This window comes from Artemia franciscana, chromosome 17 (genome assembly GCF_032884065.1).
Source record: "Artemia franciscana chromosome 17, ASM3288406v1, whole genome shotgun sequence".
Taxonomy (NCBI): domain Eukaryota; kingdom Metazoa; phylum Arthropoda; class Branchiopoda; order Anostraca; family Artemiidae; genus Artemia; species Artemia franciscana.
This window is the reverse complement of record NC_088879.1, coordinates 30,912,418-30,931,557: the sequence shown is the minus strand read 5'-3', so window position 1 is coordinate 30,931,557 and position 19,140 is coordinate 30,912,418. Positions and strand designations below refer to the sequence as shown.

Here is a 19,140-nt window from a genome sequence, read left to right as displayed (position 1 = left end):
GAGCTATTTAGGAGGAGATAAATACCTCGCTCTTTTTGCTAAAGTATTTTTAGTAATTTCAACTATTTATTCTACGGCCTTTCTGATTCAGGGGTCATTCTTAAAGATTGGGACAAAACTTAAGATTTAGCGTAAAGAGCGAAGTATTAACGAGGGTACAAACCCCCTCATATACATAATAAAAATATAAGAATATAAAAGTTTGTTACGTAAGTTAATTCTTAAGTTACGTATTTTTTTTACTAATAAAAACGTTCGTTAAAAATTAAAAGTTCTAGTTACCTTTTTAAGTAGCCGAAAAATTGGATGGCAACTCGGCCTCCTTCCCCACCTTTTATTTCTAAAAATAGTCTAATCAAAACTAAGAGAAAGCCATTTAGCCAAAAAAGAATTAATATGAAAATTTCATTTAATAATTTTTATGCGGAGAGCCAAAATCAAACGTCCATTAATTCGAAAACGTTCAGAAATTAAATATAAAAAACTAGTTTTTTTAACTAAAAGTATGGAGCGACATTAAAACTTAAAACGAGCAGAAATTACTCCGTATATGAGATGGGTTGTCCCCTCCGCAATCCCTCGCTCTTTACGCTAAAGTTTGACTCTTTTCCACAGTTCTACTTTTTAAAACAATTAAAAACTTTAGCGTAAAGAGCGAGGGATTACGGAAGGGACAACCCATCTCCTGTACGGAGTAATTTCTGTTCGTTTTAAGTTTTAATGTCACTCCTTACTTTCAGTTAAAAAAACTAGTTTTTTTATTTAATATTAAGAAAAGCAGGTTTTACTGCCTAAGGTTTTATTTACTGCCAGGTTTTACTTAACCTAAATCTATTACGAAAGAAAAACCTGTCAAAGGATTACAAACACATAAATAATTAATAGTACAGCAGGTATTATCGGGATGAACCATGAGCTTGGAAGAAAAAAACAAAAGTAAATGAAGTAAACAAAAAAAGAAAAAAATGAAACGAAATGAAAAAGAAATTGTAAAAAAGAATGACCTTGGGAAAGCAAACGCATCAAGAAAATATTAAGCAGTCACATACTAATACATTCATGCAAATTATTTATTTTGCGTATACGGGTCTCACCCCGAACTTTGGCTAGAACTTGTCCATGATCAGACCAAACACTTCTTGGGCCAAAGGTGCTAGGAGCCGCGTTTAATAGATCCTGACGATTTTTAGTTAGGTTTTCTAAAACAGATACACCTGACTTTGCCAACTTACTTTTTGCTGCAAACACTTTACGAGTAGTATCTAGGCTTGAAATTTTTTACCAGAACTGGGGCAATTTTCACATTCTCAGTTTGAGTAGCAGGCATGCGGAATCGATTGGCCTTTAAGAGGTCCATTTTTTTTAATCTTGCAAGCCCATTGTTTGTGTTATCACTCGATTAAGATTTTCTCTTGGTTCCACATTAGGGTTTGGTTTCACACCGTAGAAAATTATGGTATCAAGTAAGGTGTCCTGCTCTAGTTGGTCAAACCTGTCTTCTAATTTGGATATTTTATTTTCAAGCAAGTTCACTGCATTATAAAGTTTTTGAAGGGTTGTTTCAATTTTTTCAAATTTGGCATTACATTCAAGGGAAATCGAGTTATAAACTTCGTTCACAATACCTTCACAGATAATTTCCGAAGTTCGGCGATCTTTAATTGTCTTTGATACCACACGAGAAATATCGGTCATTAGGTTAGATTTAGTGTTCATTAGTTCCTCTTGAGTTTCATTTATTATATCTTTTGAAGTTTATGCTGCGGCAGAAGTTGGAGTTAATGGTGCTAGGCTGGATTTTCCCTTAGTTTTAGCTGGTAGTGATAAGTAGGTTTTACTTAGAGTCTTGAAAATATCAGGGGATAAGCGCTGCTCTTCAAAAGCCTTATTTACATTTTTATCTGTCCTCGCACAAGCTTCTTTAAAATGGTCATTCCAGTTGCGGATTTGTGCTTCAGCTATATTATACTCAGAGATGTTACCATAGCAAAAGACCAGATATCTAGCTTGATTTTTCTGGTCTTTGGTGTTTTTAATAACTACTGATGGCCATAAGGGATATCCCTGAAATGAAGCTAGGATATGATCGAACGGTTTTTATTTTGCCATTTTACGATGTTCAGTCACAATGTGGGGGGGTGTGACATAACAGGTAACAAATTGCAACAACAAATGTTCCAATTTACCGCCCGAAAAGTACCGATCCTTCTAGCCTGAGTAAATAAATTCTATATAACATAGTTTCATAGTTTTCTACCCGTGGGAACAGAGTGTCTGTAACCAATAATCAATCAATTTAAAACATCTAATTTCGTCAGTCAAAATGTCGATATGATAGTTTTTTTAATGTCTTCTAACGGCTTCATAAAGCACTTAAGCCAGCTCAAGACCGGACAGGCAGATGTCCCTGAGACCTTCAGTTGAATGGAGGCCTTGCGCAACCCTGGATCCATCTTGATCACAACATTGTTATCCAGACTTGGCGATACTCTTCTATAGACAAAAGCTGTTATCCTGCGCAGAATATCTCAGGATTATTACCTCCGACTCATTATATTATTCACGCTTAAGAAAATTATGCTATTACGGTGATGCCACCTATAATAGATAAATAAGCTCGGAAAAGGATTTTCGGCCCAAAAAAGCCCACAAAGACAAACAAAACCCAGAAGAATTATCCATTCATCAGAATCCAGTGCAAATGGTGTGTCATTTACTAGGTTACAATCTCTTCGGGGGGGCACCACTCCTGAAGGTACCCCTGCAGCACTGTTAGCAGTCACAATTTTGGCTAAAAAAACTTGTGAAAGGTCCACCCTGATTCCATTATGAGGCCACGTAAGTAAGATTTCCCCTGTCTGTTACAGGGACGGATAAAATAGATCATAATGGAGCGGAGACCCCAAACCATCTCACATCATGGAACAGCCCAAACAATTTATATCCAGCCTCTCCTCGTTAGGGCATTTGTCTTATTACGAGATACGATACTACCGAGAAAAAAGAGAAATAAACATCACCCCTGCCCGTTCTTCATAGAAAAGATGGATTTTTTTTGTAGACAGGGGCTGCAAACGTCTGCAATAAAATCTTTTATTGCTGACTTTGATGGTATGATTTCCATCAAAATCACTTGCTTTTTTGAGAATGTCTCACCAATCTCTAAAAAATCAGGCAAATTGTTTTAAGCTACTTCCTTTAGGTGGGTAGCCGTGAAATCAATGACTATTTAATATTTTGAATAAAAACTACTTTAATTTGGTGTATACACTGTTTTCAGAACTTCTTTTTTTATAGAGTTATCAGCAGTAGTTGTCCTTACTTGCAGTTCTTTTCCACGAACTGTTGGATAGATATTATTACAATAGAGGTCATACACCGAAAACTGATTTCCATTTTAAAGTTCTAAAATTAAGTTCGTGTGTATAAAAGTCCTGAAATTTTTTTTTTCTGTAAAAGTCCTAAAAAATCCAAGTCTTAATAAATCCAAATCATAGCCTTGAAATCTAAGTCTTGAAAAGGTAGCCTAAGTCGTGATGTGATTATAATAGTCATCATATGCCCAAAATTATGACCCTTAATCATATTTATTGACTTGTAAATTGTATGTTTACGTTCAATTTCAGAATGTTTCTGTTCTCCCTAGCAATTTGAAAAAATGCAGATATAAGGGTGTCACTGTCTACTGGTGATAACATTTTCTTGATTTAGTGGGACTTTCCCGTTTTATAGTGATATTTCTTATATCATTCCACGCTCGCATTTATTGCTTTTCGAGATGACACAACGTCCTTGTTGAAGGTTGAAGGAGAAGTATCTCTCCATAGGGAGACAGTACTAGTATTTTTCTTGCCTTCCATGAAATACTACTGTATAACATATCCCGAAACATAAATTCTCGTTGAGAAGAGCGTTCCCTTTAGATAAAATAAACTTGTGGTCATAAAAAGATGTATTTATTGCTAAATAAAAATATTTATTCCTCAAAAGAAAATAAATCCTTGGACCATTTTATCCATTTATAAAACAATGATAATAAGGCAATTTATTTTGTGACATGGTGACATCAACATCTGGTGACATGATATTTTGGTGATATGTTAAAGAGACAGGTGACATTTCATGACTTGTTAAAAGAGAAGAAAGTCTCAATAGTAGATAAGAGGAAAAATCTATGCATTTTGAAATATATTTTCATTAAATTATATTTGGATTAAATTATGTACAATTATTAAATAAAAATTTTTAGTTTAAATAATTGTTAAATTATTGAATTTAGCTATGTTATGTTGAGAGCAATTTAGAGTTGCTGAGGTTCAATTGAGACTAAGCAATAATCATTAACCCCTTATGGTAAAGTGTCTTATTTTAAAAGAAATCCAATTTTAGAACGGAAGCTCAAATTTATCTGCTTTTTAAATATAAAAAAGAACAAATGAAAATTTTTTGATAATCATAGATACGAAAAAGAGAAAACTAAAATGAATCTGAGAAAGCTACAGCAAAAACAAAGATGTCTTCAACTTCACGCAAGCAATAATGCGGCAAATTCTTTACTCATGGCATAGACATTTAAAACAAAAAAAAATACCAAAGATTGCCCACAATTTTTCAACAAATATTCTAATTCTCATAAACTGTGTCGTAATACACTGGTGCGTCGAACGCTCCTTTTAAACATGACACAAAGCCATTTGAAAATATGAGTATGAAGAGTGTTTCCCTGGGCTTTGATTGTAACTAATGTTGGTTATCAAACAGTTCGTGGTAACGAATTGTAGTAAGGAGCGACCCGGCTCAATAATAACCAAAACTCAAAAAATGGAATTTTGATTCCAATAGTTACATCAAAAGAATCGTATTTTAATGTTGTTTTTAAATGTATAAGTTTCATCAAGTTTAGTCATACCCATCAAAAGTTACGAGCTGAGAAAATAGGGGGAAACACCCCCTAAAATTCATAAAATCTTACCATCATCGAATCTTACCATCGAAAATCACACCATCAGATTCAGCGTATCAGAGAACCCTATTGCAGAATTTTCAAGCTCCTATCTACAAAAATGTGGAATTTTGTATTTTTTGCTAGAAGGCAGATCACGGATGCGTGTTTATTTGTTTGTTTGTTTTTTTCCCAGGGTGATCGTATCGACCCAGTGATCCTAGAATGTTGCGAGAGGGCTCATTCTAACGGAAATGAAAAGCTCTAGTGCCATTTTTAAGCGACCAAAAATTGGAGGGCACCTAAGCCCCCTCCCACGCTAATTATTTTCCCAAATTCAACGGATCAAAATTTTAAAATAGTCAAATTATTCAGCGTAGTCGTAAAACCTTATAAATATGTCTTTGGGGACGACTTACTCCCCCACAGTCCCCTTGGGAGGGGCTACAAGTTACAAACTTTGACCAGTGCTTACGTAATGGTTATTGGGAAGTGTACAGATGTTTTCAGGGGGGATTTTTGGTTGGGGGAAGGGGATGAGAAGAGGGAAATATGTTGGGAGAACTTTCCATCGAGGAATTTGCCATGGGGAAAGAAAATTTCCATGAAGGGAGCGCAGGATTTTCTAGCATTATTAAAAAAAAAATGAAAAAATAAATGTGAAAAAGTTTTTTTCCACTGGAAGTAAGGAGCAGCATTAAAACTTAAAACGAACAGAAATTATTACGCATATGAGCTTCTCACCTCCTCCTAATACCTCGCTCTTTACGCTAAAGTATTTTTAGTAATTTCATCTATTTATTTTACGGCTTTTGTGATTCAGGGGTCGTTCTTAATGAACTGGGACAAAATTTAAGCTTTAGTTTAAAGAGCGAGGTACTGACGAGTGGGTGAACCCCCTCATATATGTAATAAAATCATGAGAATACAAAAGTTCGTTGCGTAAGCTAATTTAGTTGGCAGCAAGGTTTTGTGCCAAATTATTCTCAATAGAATTCAAAGTAAAGTGGAGAAAGTTCTGAGAGATGAACAACATGGATTCCGCCAAAACAGATCTTGTTGTGACCTAATATTCAGCCTGAGAATCCTGCTCGAAGAATCCAATGAATGGCAGGTTCAACTATTCACAGTATTTATTGACTTTCTCAAATCCTTCGACTCGATACACCGCGAGGCCATGTGGAAAATTTCAATACATTACGGGATCCCGATTAAAATTGTAAATATAATTAAAGCGCTATACCTCAATATTATGTGCGTGTACAAACAGACGGTGGCCTAGCGGACTGGTTCACCGTTCAGTCGGGTGTAAGGCAGGGCTGCATTCTATCGCCACTGTTATTTGCCATAGTCATAGATTTTGAGCTTCGTGGATGTAGCTTCAGTGGGGGTCTACAATTAAACCCACTAAGACCCCTTCATGATGGTGTTTTTGCGGACGATATTGCACTCTTCGCTCACGAATCAGAAGCTACACAACGAACTTGGGCGTGTGGCAAATGGTGTTGGACTCTCCATAAACGCTAACAAGACTAAATCAATGTTAAATGCGGTCATTCCTGACTTAGCTGAGGGACCTTTGGTCAACAATGAGGAAATTGAAGTAGTGAGAGAGTTCAAATATCTCGGCAGTATTTTTACGCAAGATGCCAATCCTGAAAGAGAAATTTTGTGCCGAATAGCATTGGCTGGCTCTGCCTTCAATTGTCTCAGAAATGTTTGGAGAAATAGCAAATATTCCCAGAAGCTAAAACTCAGAATTTATGATAGCAATGTCCTCTCCGTCCTTACATATGGTTGTGAAATTTGGAGTATCACTGCGCAACTAGGAAAACGACTACGGGCATTTGATAATAACTGCCTAAGATCTATTTGAATATACATTGAACTGAGAGAATAAGAAATGATGAGATTTATACCATGACAAATCATACCCCCATTCTTGATGTCATTAGCAAGCGACGATGGATGTATTGGGGGCACATGGTGCGAACGAGTGATGGAAGGCTACCTCATGACATATGGTGTTGGATACCCCCTTGCCTCCGCAAGTCAGGGAGACCCAAAATAACCGTTGGCAGGGTGTTAGCGAAAGAGTCGAAGCTTGCAAGGTCTTCGATGGGGGAGCTTTTGTCGAGGGCTCAGGACAGGTCGTCGTGTCGAACCACTGTTGCTGCCTTCTGTGCCCTCAGGCGTGGGAGGACCTAAGTACCTTAGTAAGTCTGCGGAGAGCCAAAATCCAAACATGCATTGATTCAAAAACGTTCAGAAATTAAATAAAAAAACAGTTTTTTTTTAACTGAAAGTAAGGAGCGACATTAAAACTTAAAACGAACAGAAATTACTTCGTATATTAAAGGGGCTGCTTCCTCATCAACGCCCCGCTCTTTACACTAATGTTTTTTACTGTTTTAAAAGGAAAAGTTGAGAGAAAGAATCAAACTTTAGCGTAAAGAGCGGGGCGTTGATGAGGAAGCAGCGCCTTTCATATACGAAGTAATTTCTGTTCGTTTTAAGTTTTAATATCGCTCCTTACTTTCAGTTAAAAAAAAAACTATTTTTTTATTTAATCTTATTACAAGCTGTTAGGTACTTGTGTATTATTCAAACCACACTCAATAAGTGAAGTTAGGTTCTTTCGTGAAAAAAATTACGATGCAGATACACTTTAATTAAATATTTTATATATAAAGGTGGTTAGGTTAGGTTAAGTTAGGTATTTGATATAATGCACCACACCCCCCTAATGTACAAATATATAGCCAAAACCTTTGTTAAAGCTAATAAAATAAAACAATTTGTGATGAAAATATAATATTTCAGTAGGAAAAGTGTAGAATTACAACTTGGAATTCCAACCTTACCTTTTGCCTTTGAGTTTTGTCTTTGTGGCTATGGAACCGTATTTTCTCATAAAATGTACATGCATTGTAGTTTGTTTCACATAAGAACTTAACTTCACTTATTGAGTGTGTTCTGAATAATACACAACTACACTATTTTATTCCCCTTATCATTATTTATTCTTATCATTTTAATTCATTACTGTCAATGCTATAGGGCCTATTAATGGGTTGTATAAGACTTGCTTCTAGTGAAACTCTGATTTGAATGTGCCTTAAGCGTTTTGCAATTTCTGGTTTCTGCTGGAGTCGGCTCGGAAGAACAGATTTAGAAGGTGTACTAATTGAGGAGACGAAAGAGGGGGAATTTACCCTGTGGAGTTTATAAAATCTTGTTTTTCATTTTTCATTTCAAAAACATAAAAAAGGCCCTCCCCTAAATTTTGAACAATAACCTGCATTTTTTTTCTTTATAGAAAAAAAATGAAAGTTTAATTGCCTCTGATAGAAATTACCGTAAGAAAAATAATCGTGTTATTTGTTTAATGTTCTTGCAAGCAATAACGTTTCTTCTCGTGTCTCTGTAACCTTCATTCAAATAAATTGGAAGAATTTTGACTTTTGCATTTAGAGATACTAAATTATTGACAGCTAGCACAGAAAGAGATCAAATAGTTTGAATTGGGCGATTTAGTACGAATTAGCTACAAATGAATGGACAGTCTCATGAAAAATATCTCATGTTCTCATGTTCTGTGAAGTGGAAAATTGAATCGAAAATTGTGTGAATGGAAAATTGGGAAGTGATAATGTTGGTTCAGCATTTTGCTGTAAAAAGTGATGTATTTTTTCAAACAGTTCGTGGTAACAAACTGCGAGCAAGGAGTGACACGGCTCAAAAGTAACTAAAACTCTAAAACACAAAATTTTGATATCAATAGATATATCAAAAGAATCGACTTGTTATGCTGGCTCAAAATGTAGAAAATTCATTATGTTTAACTACGTGCTAACTTCGTTAAATTAGCAATAGCTACACGACTGAGAAAATTTGCCTGATTTTCTGAGAGGGAGAAAATACCCCCTAAACGTCAAGGGATCTTAATGAAAATCAAATGGTTAGGTTCAGCGTATCAGAAAACACTCTTGTAGAAGTTTCAAGCTCCCATCTGAAAAAATGTGGAATTTTATATTTTTTGCCAAAAGAAAGATAACAGATGCGTGTTTATTTGTTTTTTTTTCAGTGGTGTCTGCATTCAAACCAATAGTTTTAGAATATCGGGAAATGATTCATTTGAACGGAAATTAAAGGTTTTATAACTCTTTTAAGTGACCAAAACTATTGGAGGGATCATGTTTGAAAAAAGTTTCCTTATTTTGAGCTGAATGTTCGTGTTTCTTATAATATCGAAAAAAACACCGTCATAACAAAGATTACTGAAAAAAATGAATGTTGGTTGGCAGTCTGATATAGATATATTGGTTTTTATTCCTTAATGCCTTAATTATTTTGGATGTATTAAAGTTAAAAAGTTAAAACATTCAAAACGTATCATGTCTGTATTAAATTGCGAATTATGTTCTGGTCTTCAGAGGGGATGGGGTACGTTTACTAGTACGTAGTAAATAGTAGCGTACACATATTGACTTTTCATCAGTTGATCTTCCCCTTTAAGCATTCCTTAAAAGTTCACGCTTAATACCTTAATCCATTCTTGAGATACGCCTTTGCGACAATCTGAATGCATTTATTGTGTTTAATATATTCCAAATTTTCCCTAATTATTCCTTAAAGTCTTCACCTTCATACCCTTAACTTTAATAGCACTAGTATCATAAAAGTAGTGGTAGTAGCAATAGCAATAGTAGCAACAATAGTGTTGCATTACTATTAGTAGTAACAGTAGTAGCATTAGTATCAATAGCAGTAGTAGCATACATATGTTGCCTTTTGATGAATTTGTCTTCACCTTTTAAGACTTCCCATGAAAGTTATGAGTTGTGTATTATTGTTGATGATTTGTTAAATAAATGTCATGCGCTCCTGCACAGTACACAGTTGTGCCCTTCATAGGAGAGTTGTGTATGTTTTTGGTAATTGAGTGTAAATAAAAAAAGGATAAGGATAAAGATCCTCCAGAGCCATTGCTGGCGCATAGGGCGTCGAATCGACGTTTCAGTTGCTGGTTGTTTTTACAGAAACAAGTAGCAAGCTTGTCGCCCAACCTTGCTATGGCGGGGATCGAACCCTGGGCCCCGTATTGCCAAGCAGAGCACCAATCCACTATGCTACAATAGAGTGTAAATAAAATGAATTGAATTGAAACGTTCGCCCTTTTAACAATCTGCATGCGCGTAGGGTGTTTTGATTTAGTTTTAATTACCCTTCAATTTTCTCTCATATTTTCACCTTCATAACCTTGCCATTAATAGCACTAGTAGCATAGTAGTAGTGGCAGCAGTAGGAACAGTAGTAGCAGTAATTGTACTACATTAGTAGTAGTAGTAAGAGTTGCAGCAGCAGTATTAATAGCAGCTGTAGTATGCACGTGAAGCCTTTTGGTCACTTGAACATCCCCCTTAGGATGCTGTGGAAGTTTCAGCTTGATACGATGACCCGTTCCAAAGATATTTTTGATACGCCCATTTGAAATCTGTATGTACATAGTATATTTTGATTTAGTTCAATGTTTTCTTCAACAGCCTATGACTGTTCATGCGAATGCCCTTCGTCTGTTTTGACACTAAACGTCAAAAATTCCCACCTTTTTCAAAATCACACGAAGACTTTGACTTTATTAAACAAGAAACGATATACATAAATCTTATACAAAGGAGACAGGGAGGCAACTCGTTTTGTCTCCTTTAACAATAGAGAGAGAAAAACGAAGAAGGAATTACACCTCAATAGCTCACACGAAGTACATAAAAAGAGAGAGAGAGAGAGAGAGAGAGAGAGGAAGCGAAAAAAATTTGACTCATGTAGACACGATGGGACTTATAAACTAATTTATAAATAACTCACTTTACATTCAGTCCCCACTACTATAGGCAGAAAGAACTATCTCTTTCAATTTCTTTTTATATGTATAGAGTGATGGTGACTCACTTATTAAATCAAGTAGTTTATATTTATTGGCAATCAGGAAGTTGATATCTTAAACTTAGTCTTGATCTCTCAATTTTAATAAAAGGAAAAATAAACTTTTTCCTTGCTGTTGATAAATGGCTATGTTTATTTTCAACCAAGAGTTTCATTTTATTGAAAAAATTATCCCCACGTGGATTTCTAAAAACCATGTGCCTATATTAAGGTGAAAAATTTGTTGTAAATGAAGAATATCAAGAAATAAAAACGAGGTTTTAGTTTCAGATAATTCTTTTGTCTTCCTAGGGTGTGTTAAAAAAAGGTCCAGGATTCTTATTGCCTTGTTTTGGACAATTTGGAGTCTTCGTAAATGTGAATGGAATGTCAACATCCAAACGGTCGGGGAATGTTGAAAATAGCATTCCACTAATGAAAAATAAAATTATCCTTTATATTTTCTTTATATATTTATTCTTTACTCTATGCAAATAGCCGAGATTCCTGGACACTGTTGCCTCGAGTTTATTAATATGCGCCTTAAAAGACAGAGTTGAGTCAATGTAGATACCTAAATATCTAAATACATCCACTCTTTTTATGGAGGAAGCTCCAATGCTAATAGTTTTAAACGACACACGCTTCAATGCTCCCAAACTTCTCCCAAAAACCACAAATTCCGACTTCTCTAGGTAAGGTATTAGTCAATTAGCATGAAACCAAGAATTTATAAAAGCAACAGTTTCGAGGGCCATTCGTAGGTCCTCCTCGTTGCCAACCTTCAAACTAATTGCTGTGTCGCCTGCAAGCAATATTGGTAATTCATCGTCCGAAGGCATGCATTATATTTATCTTTAAAAGATAGGATTATATATGGCTCTATGGAAGGATTATATTTAAAGGTACTATTTTTAAACAATAATAAAAATACTATATTTATCAAAATTAAATACTATATTTAAACAATAGGTGAATTTCAAAGCTTATAGCTCTTTCCTGAGGACTGTAGGGGGGGGGGTTGCTGGTACCCCCAGAGACATCGCTACTGGACCTTTTAACTATGTTGAACAAAATGACTATCTCAAAATTTTTATTGTATTATTTTTGGGAATCGATGGGCGTGTGAGGACGACTGGCAGCCTAACAATCACTTCGGACTCCTAAGAAAGGCACTAGAAATTTTCAATTGAATGAGCTACTTCAGTAGTTTCTACGATAACGCCTTTTATGGGAAGTGCCTTGGAGAAAAAAAAAGCAAAAAATAATATATTGTGCCCACGTACTATTAGCGCTATTGCGCTGCCTATGATCAGAAGAGTAAAAAGCGTGTATGCCAAAAGCTTAAACCTAAAAAAATTCAGTTTTTGAAGTAAAAGAATTTGTGCTGATGTCTTTCTGAGTTCCAAAATATGTGAATTAGCACATATAAAAGCCGTGCGCGAAACGAGTTATGAAGTAAAAGTTTGGTCTCCCGATGAACATCGTCGTTATATTTTTCGGTTGCCTTAACACTGTCCACTTGAGAAGGCCTGGTTTTTTATTTTTGGTTGTTCATTTTGACTTTTGTTTTGAGGACTATGTTTTTGTTTCATTTCCCAGACTTTCCATTACTTTTTTATCCTTTTTCCACTGATGACGACTGAGATACGGTTTCGGCCAAAATAATTACTTTATCTCTTTTGTAGTTGCCATGAATTATCTTATTTTTTCTTTGTTATACGTTTCATCGCATTACATTTTATTTTACCACGGGTCCTACCACAAGTAATAAGAAGTAGTTTCCCGGTGTTTTGAATAACGTGTTTGTATCTGTTTTAAAGTTAATTAAAACAAAAAAAGTTGATCAATGACAGGTGAAGAGCAATATTAAAACCTTAAAAGAGGCGGTTTTTAGCTTTTTGGGGTCCATTCTTACCAACCGACATTTTTTCTTCTCCGTGATGTATTAGGATCACCTTGGTCATAACTTCCATATTCATGTTTTGAGCGAATTAAAAATACTGACAGGAGAGGGTGTCCCCAAGCTATTTTTTGTGCGCTAATCTTAGCCTTGGAACTTGTGGTTGTTAATTTTCAAGCGCCTTGGGTAAAACTTTTTGGCAACATTTGACCTTTTTCGGCTCTCAGTTTTGGGAGGATTGTTTTTTATTTGTTTTTGTTTTGCTGAACCATTGTTCTCTTGACCAAAAACTGAAGGATATAAGCTTCATACCGATCAGTACAATTTTTTTTGCCTTTCTGGGCTTGTTTTTGGAACACCTATGTCAAGTTTGTCCAAAAGTAAGTAAAGTACGTCCCAAAGAGATTTTTTTAAGCCCCTCCCTGACTAAAGGACTTTGGATATAGGTTTCAAACTGATCAAGGACAAATAGATGGTTTGTTCTTTCCCAGGCCCTTTAACATCCTTCCCATCCCAATGTGTGGTCCTGGTGGCCCAGAAAAGATTTTTGGACTTTCAAACCCGGTAGGGTAAAGTATACAAAAGATTCTTGCCTTGTTTACGCTATTAAACCAGTCGTATGAATTCAAAACAATGCAAAGGAGTACAATTTTTATTTTCCAAAATCTAACGGGTAATTTTATTTTCATTTTTCAATAAAAATACCAGGAAAGTGATCATTCTTCTATAACCATATCCAGAAAAAGTATTTTTCAAAATCAAAAGGATGGGGTAAATCCCAGGGCAAGGCAATTTTGGAGAGGAAGCTAAATATGCGATCTTCAATTGTTTGACCAGAACGCTCGCTTTTTTCGTTCCATAATTGCACATAACGAAAAATCTTTCGATTCCTGCATTCAACCTCTGGACTAGAATGAAGATATCTATGTTGAACGGTTGTATTCATAATACAATAGTTTATCCTTTAAAACTATTAGGTGTAGTAAGAGTCTGCTAATTGGAAGTTGTGTTTTCAAAGCCTTTATAATGCCAAAATACAAACAGTGTTATGCCTGTTTTCCCTTGCATACTTTTATGAAGATGAAAAGAGTAAAATTAATATATGAAATATCAAAAATATATGAAATATCATCCAGAAAAAACCTCTGGAGAAAAAAACTCTAGTGCAAAACAAGCAAGAAAGAAGGGTAAAATCAATTTTAACCATAATTGTACGAAACGTTGCCAAATTCTCTGGCAAAATAATCGCGTATTTTTGTCTTTCCACATTCCTATCTTGAAATTTATTTACCAAAAGAAAATTTCCTGCTTAATGATGAGACAAATAGTAAGAAGTATTTGTTGAGGAGTCATTGCAAGAAGTGATGTACATTGAGTTTAATAGAGCTATTCAACTACGGTAGAGCAGACTCTAGGAAATTTGAGGGAAAATCTGCCAAAAATCTGTCAATGAACAAAAGAGTACATACTCTGAGATTTCTTTTCTTTTGCTGTAATAGTGGAAAAAAAACCTATCAGTTTCACTTGAATATCCGAACTACTAAATCACAGACCATTGTACAATGATAATAAATACCAATTTGCATGGAAGACTTGATAGTACAATTGTGCCTCATCTTGCTCTACATGCAGGGCAGTATCCAGGGGGGGGCAGGATGTCAGGGTTAACCCCCCCATGAAATTTTTTCGACTCAGAAAAACTTAAGAAAATACATATAAACAAATTTTGATATTGCCCCCCCCCCGCAGATAGAAATTCTTTATACGGCTTGTCCATATGTTGGCCAGTGTCTTTTCTCTGTCAAATTAAGCACAGAATTTGGATTCTTTTTTTAGGGAAGGGGGTAGACGAAGGGATGCCACAACCAGCGTCCAGAAGTTTATATATATGCAACTACCAATCGTTCCACTGCGTGTGCCATACTTCCACCATGCCGTGCTTCTTTGTTCGTGTGTGTTGCACTTCGCAAGCTTACATAACGCGTGGCGCTCTTCCATCACGCGTGGCTCGTGCAACCTGAAGCGCATGATTTTAAAAAGGACAATCAAATAACCCTAGATTAGGGTAAGAGACGACTATAAAAGATGACACAATCTTTAGGACATATTCCAACAGTGACAAAATCAGAATCCTTTAATTCCTTGCGATCAAGAATGAGAGTTTGTCTCTGTAGTAGTGTTGGACGATAATTTGATTAAACGGTATGTCGATATTTTTATTTTCGATATTTGATAATCAATATATTGAGTTAAACATCTCTGATAAGTTTTTTCCTCATATTAACTTTAGGGTTTGGCAAAATTCAAGAACGAAATTTCCAACTAAAGATTATTCTGCACCTTTTTTCTCCAAATTTTGAATAAAGCAAAAAGACTTCTATTACATGAATCAACATTACAAAAACTCTTATTTGAAATTACTCAGGCTCAGGATAAAGAAAAATAACCTACTGGCTATTTTTGATATTCAAATCAGCAACTAATCAATATTTTCCCCTGAGAATTGGTTCAGCCTTTCAGAAATTAAATAAGAAAAAAAATCTGTTTTTCAACTTAAAGCAAAGAACAACATTAAAACTTAAAAGAACATAAATTGTCTTATTTATAAGGGGGATAGCCCCTCCTAAATTACTTACTCTTCACGCCAAAGTTTCTTTTTGTATTTCAAAAATCTCCCGACTCCCATGAAACGGCTCTTATGTTTCAGGAGTTGTTTTTAAACAATTGGGACAAAAAGTTAAAATTAGTGTAAAGATCGAGGTACTAAGGAGGGTGATCCACCTTCATATACGAGATAGTTTCTGTTTGTTTCAGTGCTGCTCATTGCTTTTAGTTGATTTTTTTTTTATATTCCTGATCATTTTCTCTACAAATGCCAGAAAATACACTTTTTCTCTTCGAGGACACAGCCCCCCAGAAAATTCCTCCTTCGAAAGTTTCTACCGCGTAAGATCCCCCTTCCCCCGGACAATTCCATCCCTGCTGAAAACTCCCCATAAAAAAAAACTTCTTGCGGAAAATTCCAACCGGATCATTATTTTTAGCCTATTTTCGTTTCAAAAAAAAGACGTGTTTTCTTTTAATTAAATAATAAAACAAGTTTTTTAACTAAAAGTAAGTAAGAAAGAAAGTTTGACTCTTTCTCTCAACTCTACTTTTTAAAACAGTTAAAAACTTTAGCGTAAAGAGCGGGGCGTTGATGATGAAGCAGCCTCTTTCATATACGAAGTAATTTCTGTTCGTTTTAAGTTTTAATGTCGCTCCTTACTTTCAGTTAAAAAAATTTGTTTGTTTTTTTTTCATGTAATTTCTGAACGTTTTTGAATCAATGCATGTTTTGATTTTGGCTCTCCGCAGAAAAATAATTAAAACAAAATTTGCATATTTATTTTTTTGGGCTAAATGGTTTTCTCATAGTTTTCATCGAATGATTTTGAGAAAAAAGTGAACGGGGGAGGAAGCCTAGTTGCCCTCCGATTTTTTGGTTTACTTATACAGGCAACTTGAATTTTTAATTTTTTACAATGTTTTTATTAGTAAAAGATATACGTAACTTGTAAATTAGCTTACGTAACGAACTTTTGTATTCTCATGTTTTTATTACATATACGAGGGGGTTCACCGCCTCGTCAGTACCTCGCTCTTTACGTTAAAGCTTCAATTTTGCCCAATTCATTAAGAATGATCCCTGAATCACAAAAGCCGTAGAATAAATAGTTGAAATTACTAAAAACACTTTAGCGTAAATAGCGAGGTATTAGGAGGAGGTGAGAACCTCATATGCGTAATAGTTTCTGTTCGTTTTAAGTTTTGATGCTGCTCCTTACTTCCAGTTGAAAAAACTTTTTGATATTTATTTTTTCATTGTTTTTTTTTTTAATAATGCTAGAAAATCCTGAGCTTCGTTCATGGAAATTTTCTTCCCCCATGACAAATTCCTCCATGGAAAGTTCCCCCAACATATCCTCTCTTCTCAACCCCTCCCCCAACCAAAAAATCCCCCTGAACATGTCTGTACACTTCCAAATAACCATTACCATATGTAAGCACTGGTCAAAGTTTGTAACTTGTAGCCCCTCCCACGGGGACTGTGGGGGAGTAAGTCGTCCCCAAAGACATAGTTATAAGTTTTTTCGACTACGCTGAACAATCTAAAATTAGAAACAATCTAACCCTATTCTATATATTCTATTTTCTAAAATAAGGCAAATTTTCTCAGGTTCCTAACTTTTGACGGGCAAGACTAAACTTGATAAAATTTATATATTTAGACTCAGCATTAAAATGCAATTCTTTTGATGTAGTTATTGGTATCAAAATTCCATTTTTTAGAGTTTTGATTTCTATTGAGCCGGGTCGCTCCTTACTACAGTTCGTTATCACGAACTGTTTGATTTCTAACCATTTTCAAATCATGACGGAAATCCTCCATCCATGGATTTTTTTTCCTGGAAATTCTCTCCTCCCAATGTCTGAACGGGAGGTTTCTCCCACGTGAAATTCCCCCATGGAGAATCTTTCCTGTGGAAAATCACTCTCAACCCCACCACGGTAATATTCAACAAAAAGCTTCAACTCCTATGAAAATTTTCCCTGGGCTATTTCCCCGAATATGCTTCAAATGTTGAACTGGCAAAGAGAAAGTAGTTCAATTAAAATGATTTCGTGTAAAAGTTCTGGTAAATTCCCCCATGTATAGTTGTCCTTTTAGCGTTCATCCTTGGAAACTTCCCTCTCCATGGTAAATTCTCCTTTTGGAAAATACCCCTTGCAGAAAATTTCCACCACAGAAAAATCACCTTCTCCCAAAAGTTTTATTTTACTGCCCAATAATATACTATATTTAAACACAGGACATATTGCAGAACTTACAACCCTTTTCCCAGGGATTTGCAGGATCTTGTCATCCAAAGAGACATGATTACTTCACTTTTCAACTATATTGATCAAAATAGTTATCTCAATATTTTGATCGGATGACTTTGGGTAGAAAGAAGCGTGGGAGGGAAGGGTAATCTAGTTACCCTCCAACCGTTTTGGTTACAAAGTGGGATCTAAAACTGTTTTTACCATTCGAGCAAGCCCTCTCCCGATATTATATGATCGTCGGTTCGATACGATCACCTTTGCAAAAAAAGAAAGAAAAAGAAAACGGAATTAATAAACACGCATCCGTGATCTATCTTCTGCCAAAAATTAAAAATTTTTACATTCTTGCAGATGGAAGCTAGAAACCCTTACAGTACGATTTTTTATATGCCAAACCTGAGGGTATGATTTTTGTTAAGATGCTTTTACATTTCACTGGTGGTCCTAACCTGTCCAAAAAATTCTATACAAATTATTTTCGGTTCGTAGCTTTTAATGGGTACACGAAACTTGATGAATTTTATATATCTGGAGTCGACATAAAAGCCATTTCATTTGATTTATCTATTGGTATTAAAATCTCATGTTTTAGAGCATCGGTTACTATTGTGCTGAGGCATCCACTTTCAGAAAGGGCATTGGTGACGGGCATGGATGTTAATTTTTTGACAAGTTCGTAAAGGTATTTCTGAGATCCATGTTACAAGACCTCCACAACTTGAATGGATCCTTTTTTCTTGGAACTAAAGACTCCCTGTTGAAAATCTGGAAAGCCGTGGCATATGCAGCTGCTGACGAAACTTGCCTTGCATTGACTGCAAAAACCCCGGCCTGCGATCCCCACAATATGCCAGTGATCCCCATAAAATGGCTTTAATCTGTAGTGGCTGAATCACAGGGACTTTGACGGCACTTGCATCTGTTCATACAGATTCCAGTAAGGCCCAATCCATGTCTCTTGCAATTTTGCTCTGAACTTGGTGATGACCGTTAGGGGTAATATACAATTTCTAGAAAAGCAGATTGAGCTTTGTTGCAATCGTGACAGATGTGATCTGAGCAAGGCCTATAAGCTTTGAAGATGTTTCTCGAGCCAAACCTTTCGGAGGTTCTCAGCAACATCTGAGAGTCCACACTCACTAAACACAGTTTGAAAAAAGGCTATGCCAACTTATGGATACAGCTGTACATACAGTGTATCAGCATATATGAGCTAGTGGATCGAATATTCTTCTTCTTCTCTGATACCAGAGAAGCCGAAAAATCGCTTTCGATATCGATATTTAGGTTTCGGCATTCATTATCGATATTTGGTCCCATATATCGATATCAATATCTAATATCGCTCATCACTACACTGCCGTGGATTCAAAGGGCTTAAAGGACTAACCTCTCTTGGAATCATTGTAGTTCTTTTTTTAACATGCCAAGGGCGCTGCAGTATCAACCTCTGTATCATTACAGATTATTACGGCATTATCTGTGTTTCAACCTTTTGGGT

The 19,140-nt window shown here is 35.6% G+C and overlaps 2 protein-coding genes across 2 annotated transcripts in view; both read right to left on the bottom strand.

The window, feature by feature from the left end:
- LOC136037718 (zinc finger protein 568-like) overlaps positions 1–1,357 on the bottom strand; it is a 45,105-nt gene extending 43,748 nt beyond the window's left edge. The window contains exon 1 of the mRNA XM_065720489.1: positions 1,283–1,357. Coding sequence (XP_065576561.1) covers positions 1,283–1,357 — 75 coding nt within the window. The remainder of the gene's footprint in view (positions 1–1,282) is intronic.
- Positions 1–19,140, bottom strand: part of LOC136038142 (DNA-binding protein SMUBP-2-like) — a 544,983-nt gene that overhangs the window by 382,896 nt on the left and 142,947 nt on the right. The window lies entirely within an intron of this gene.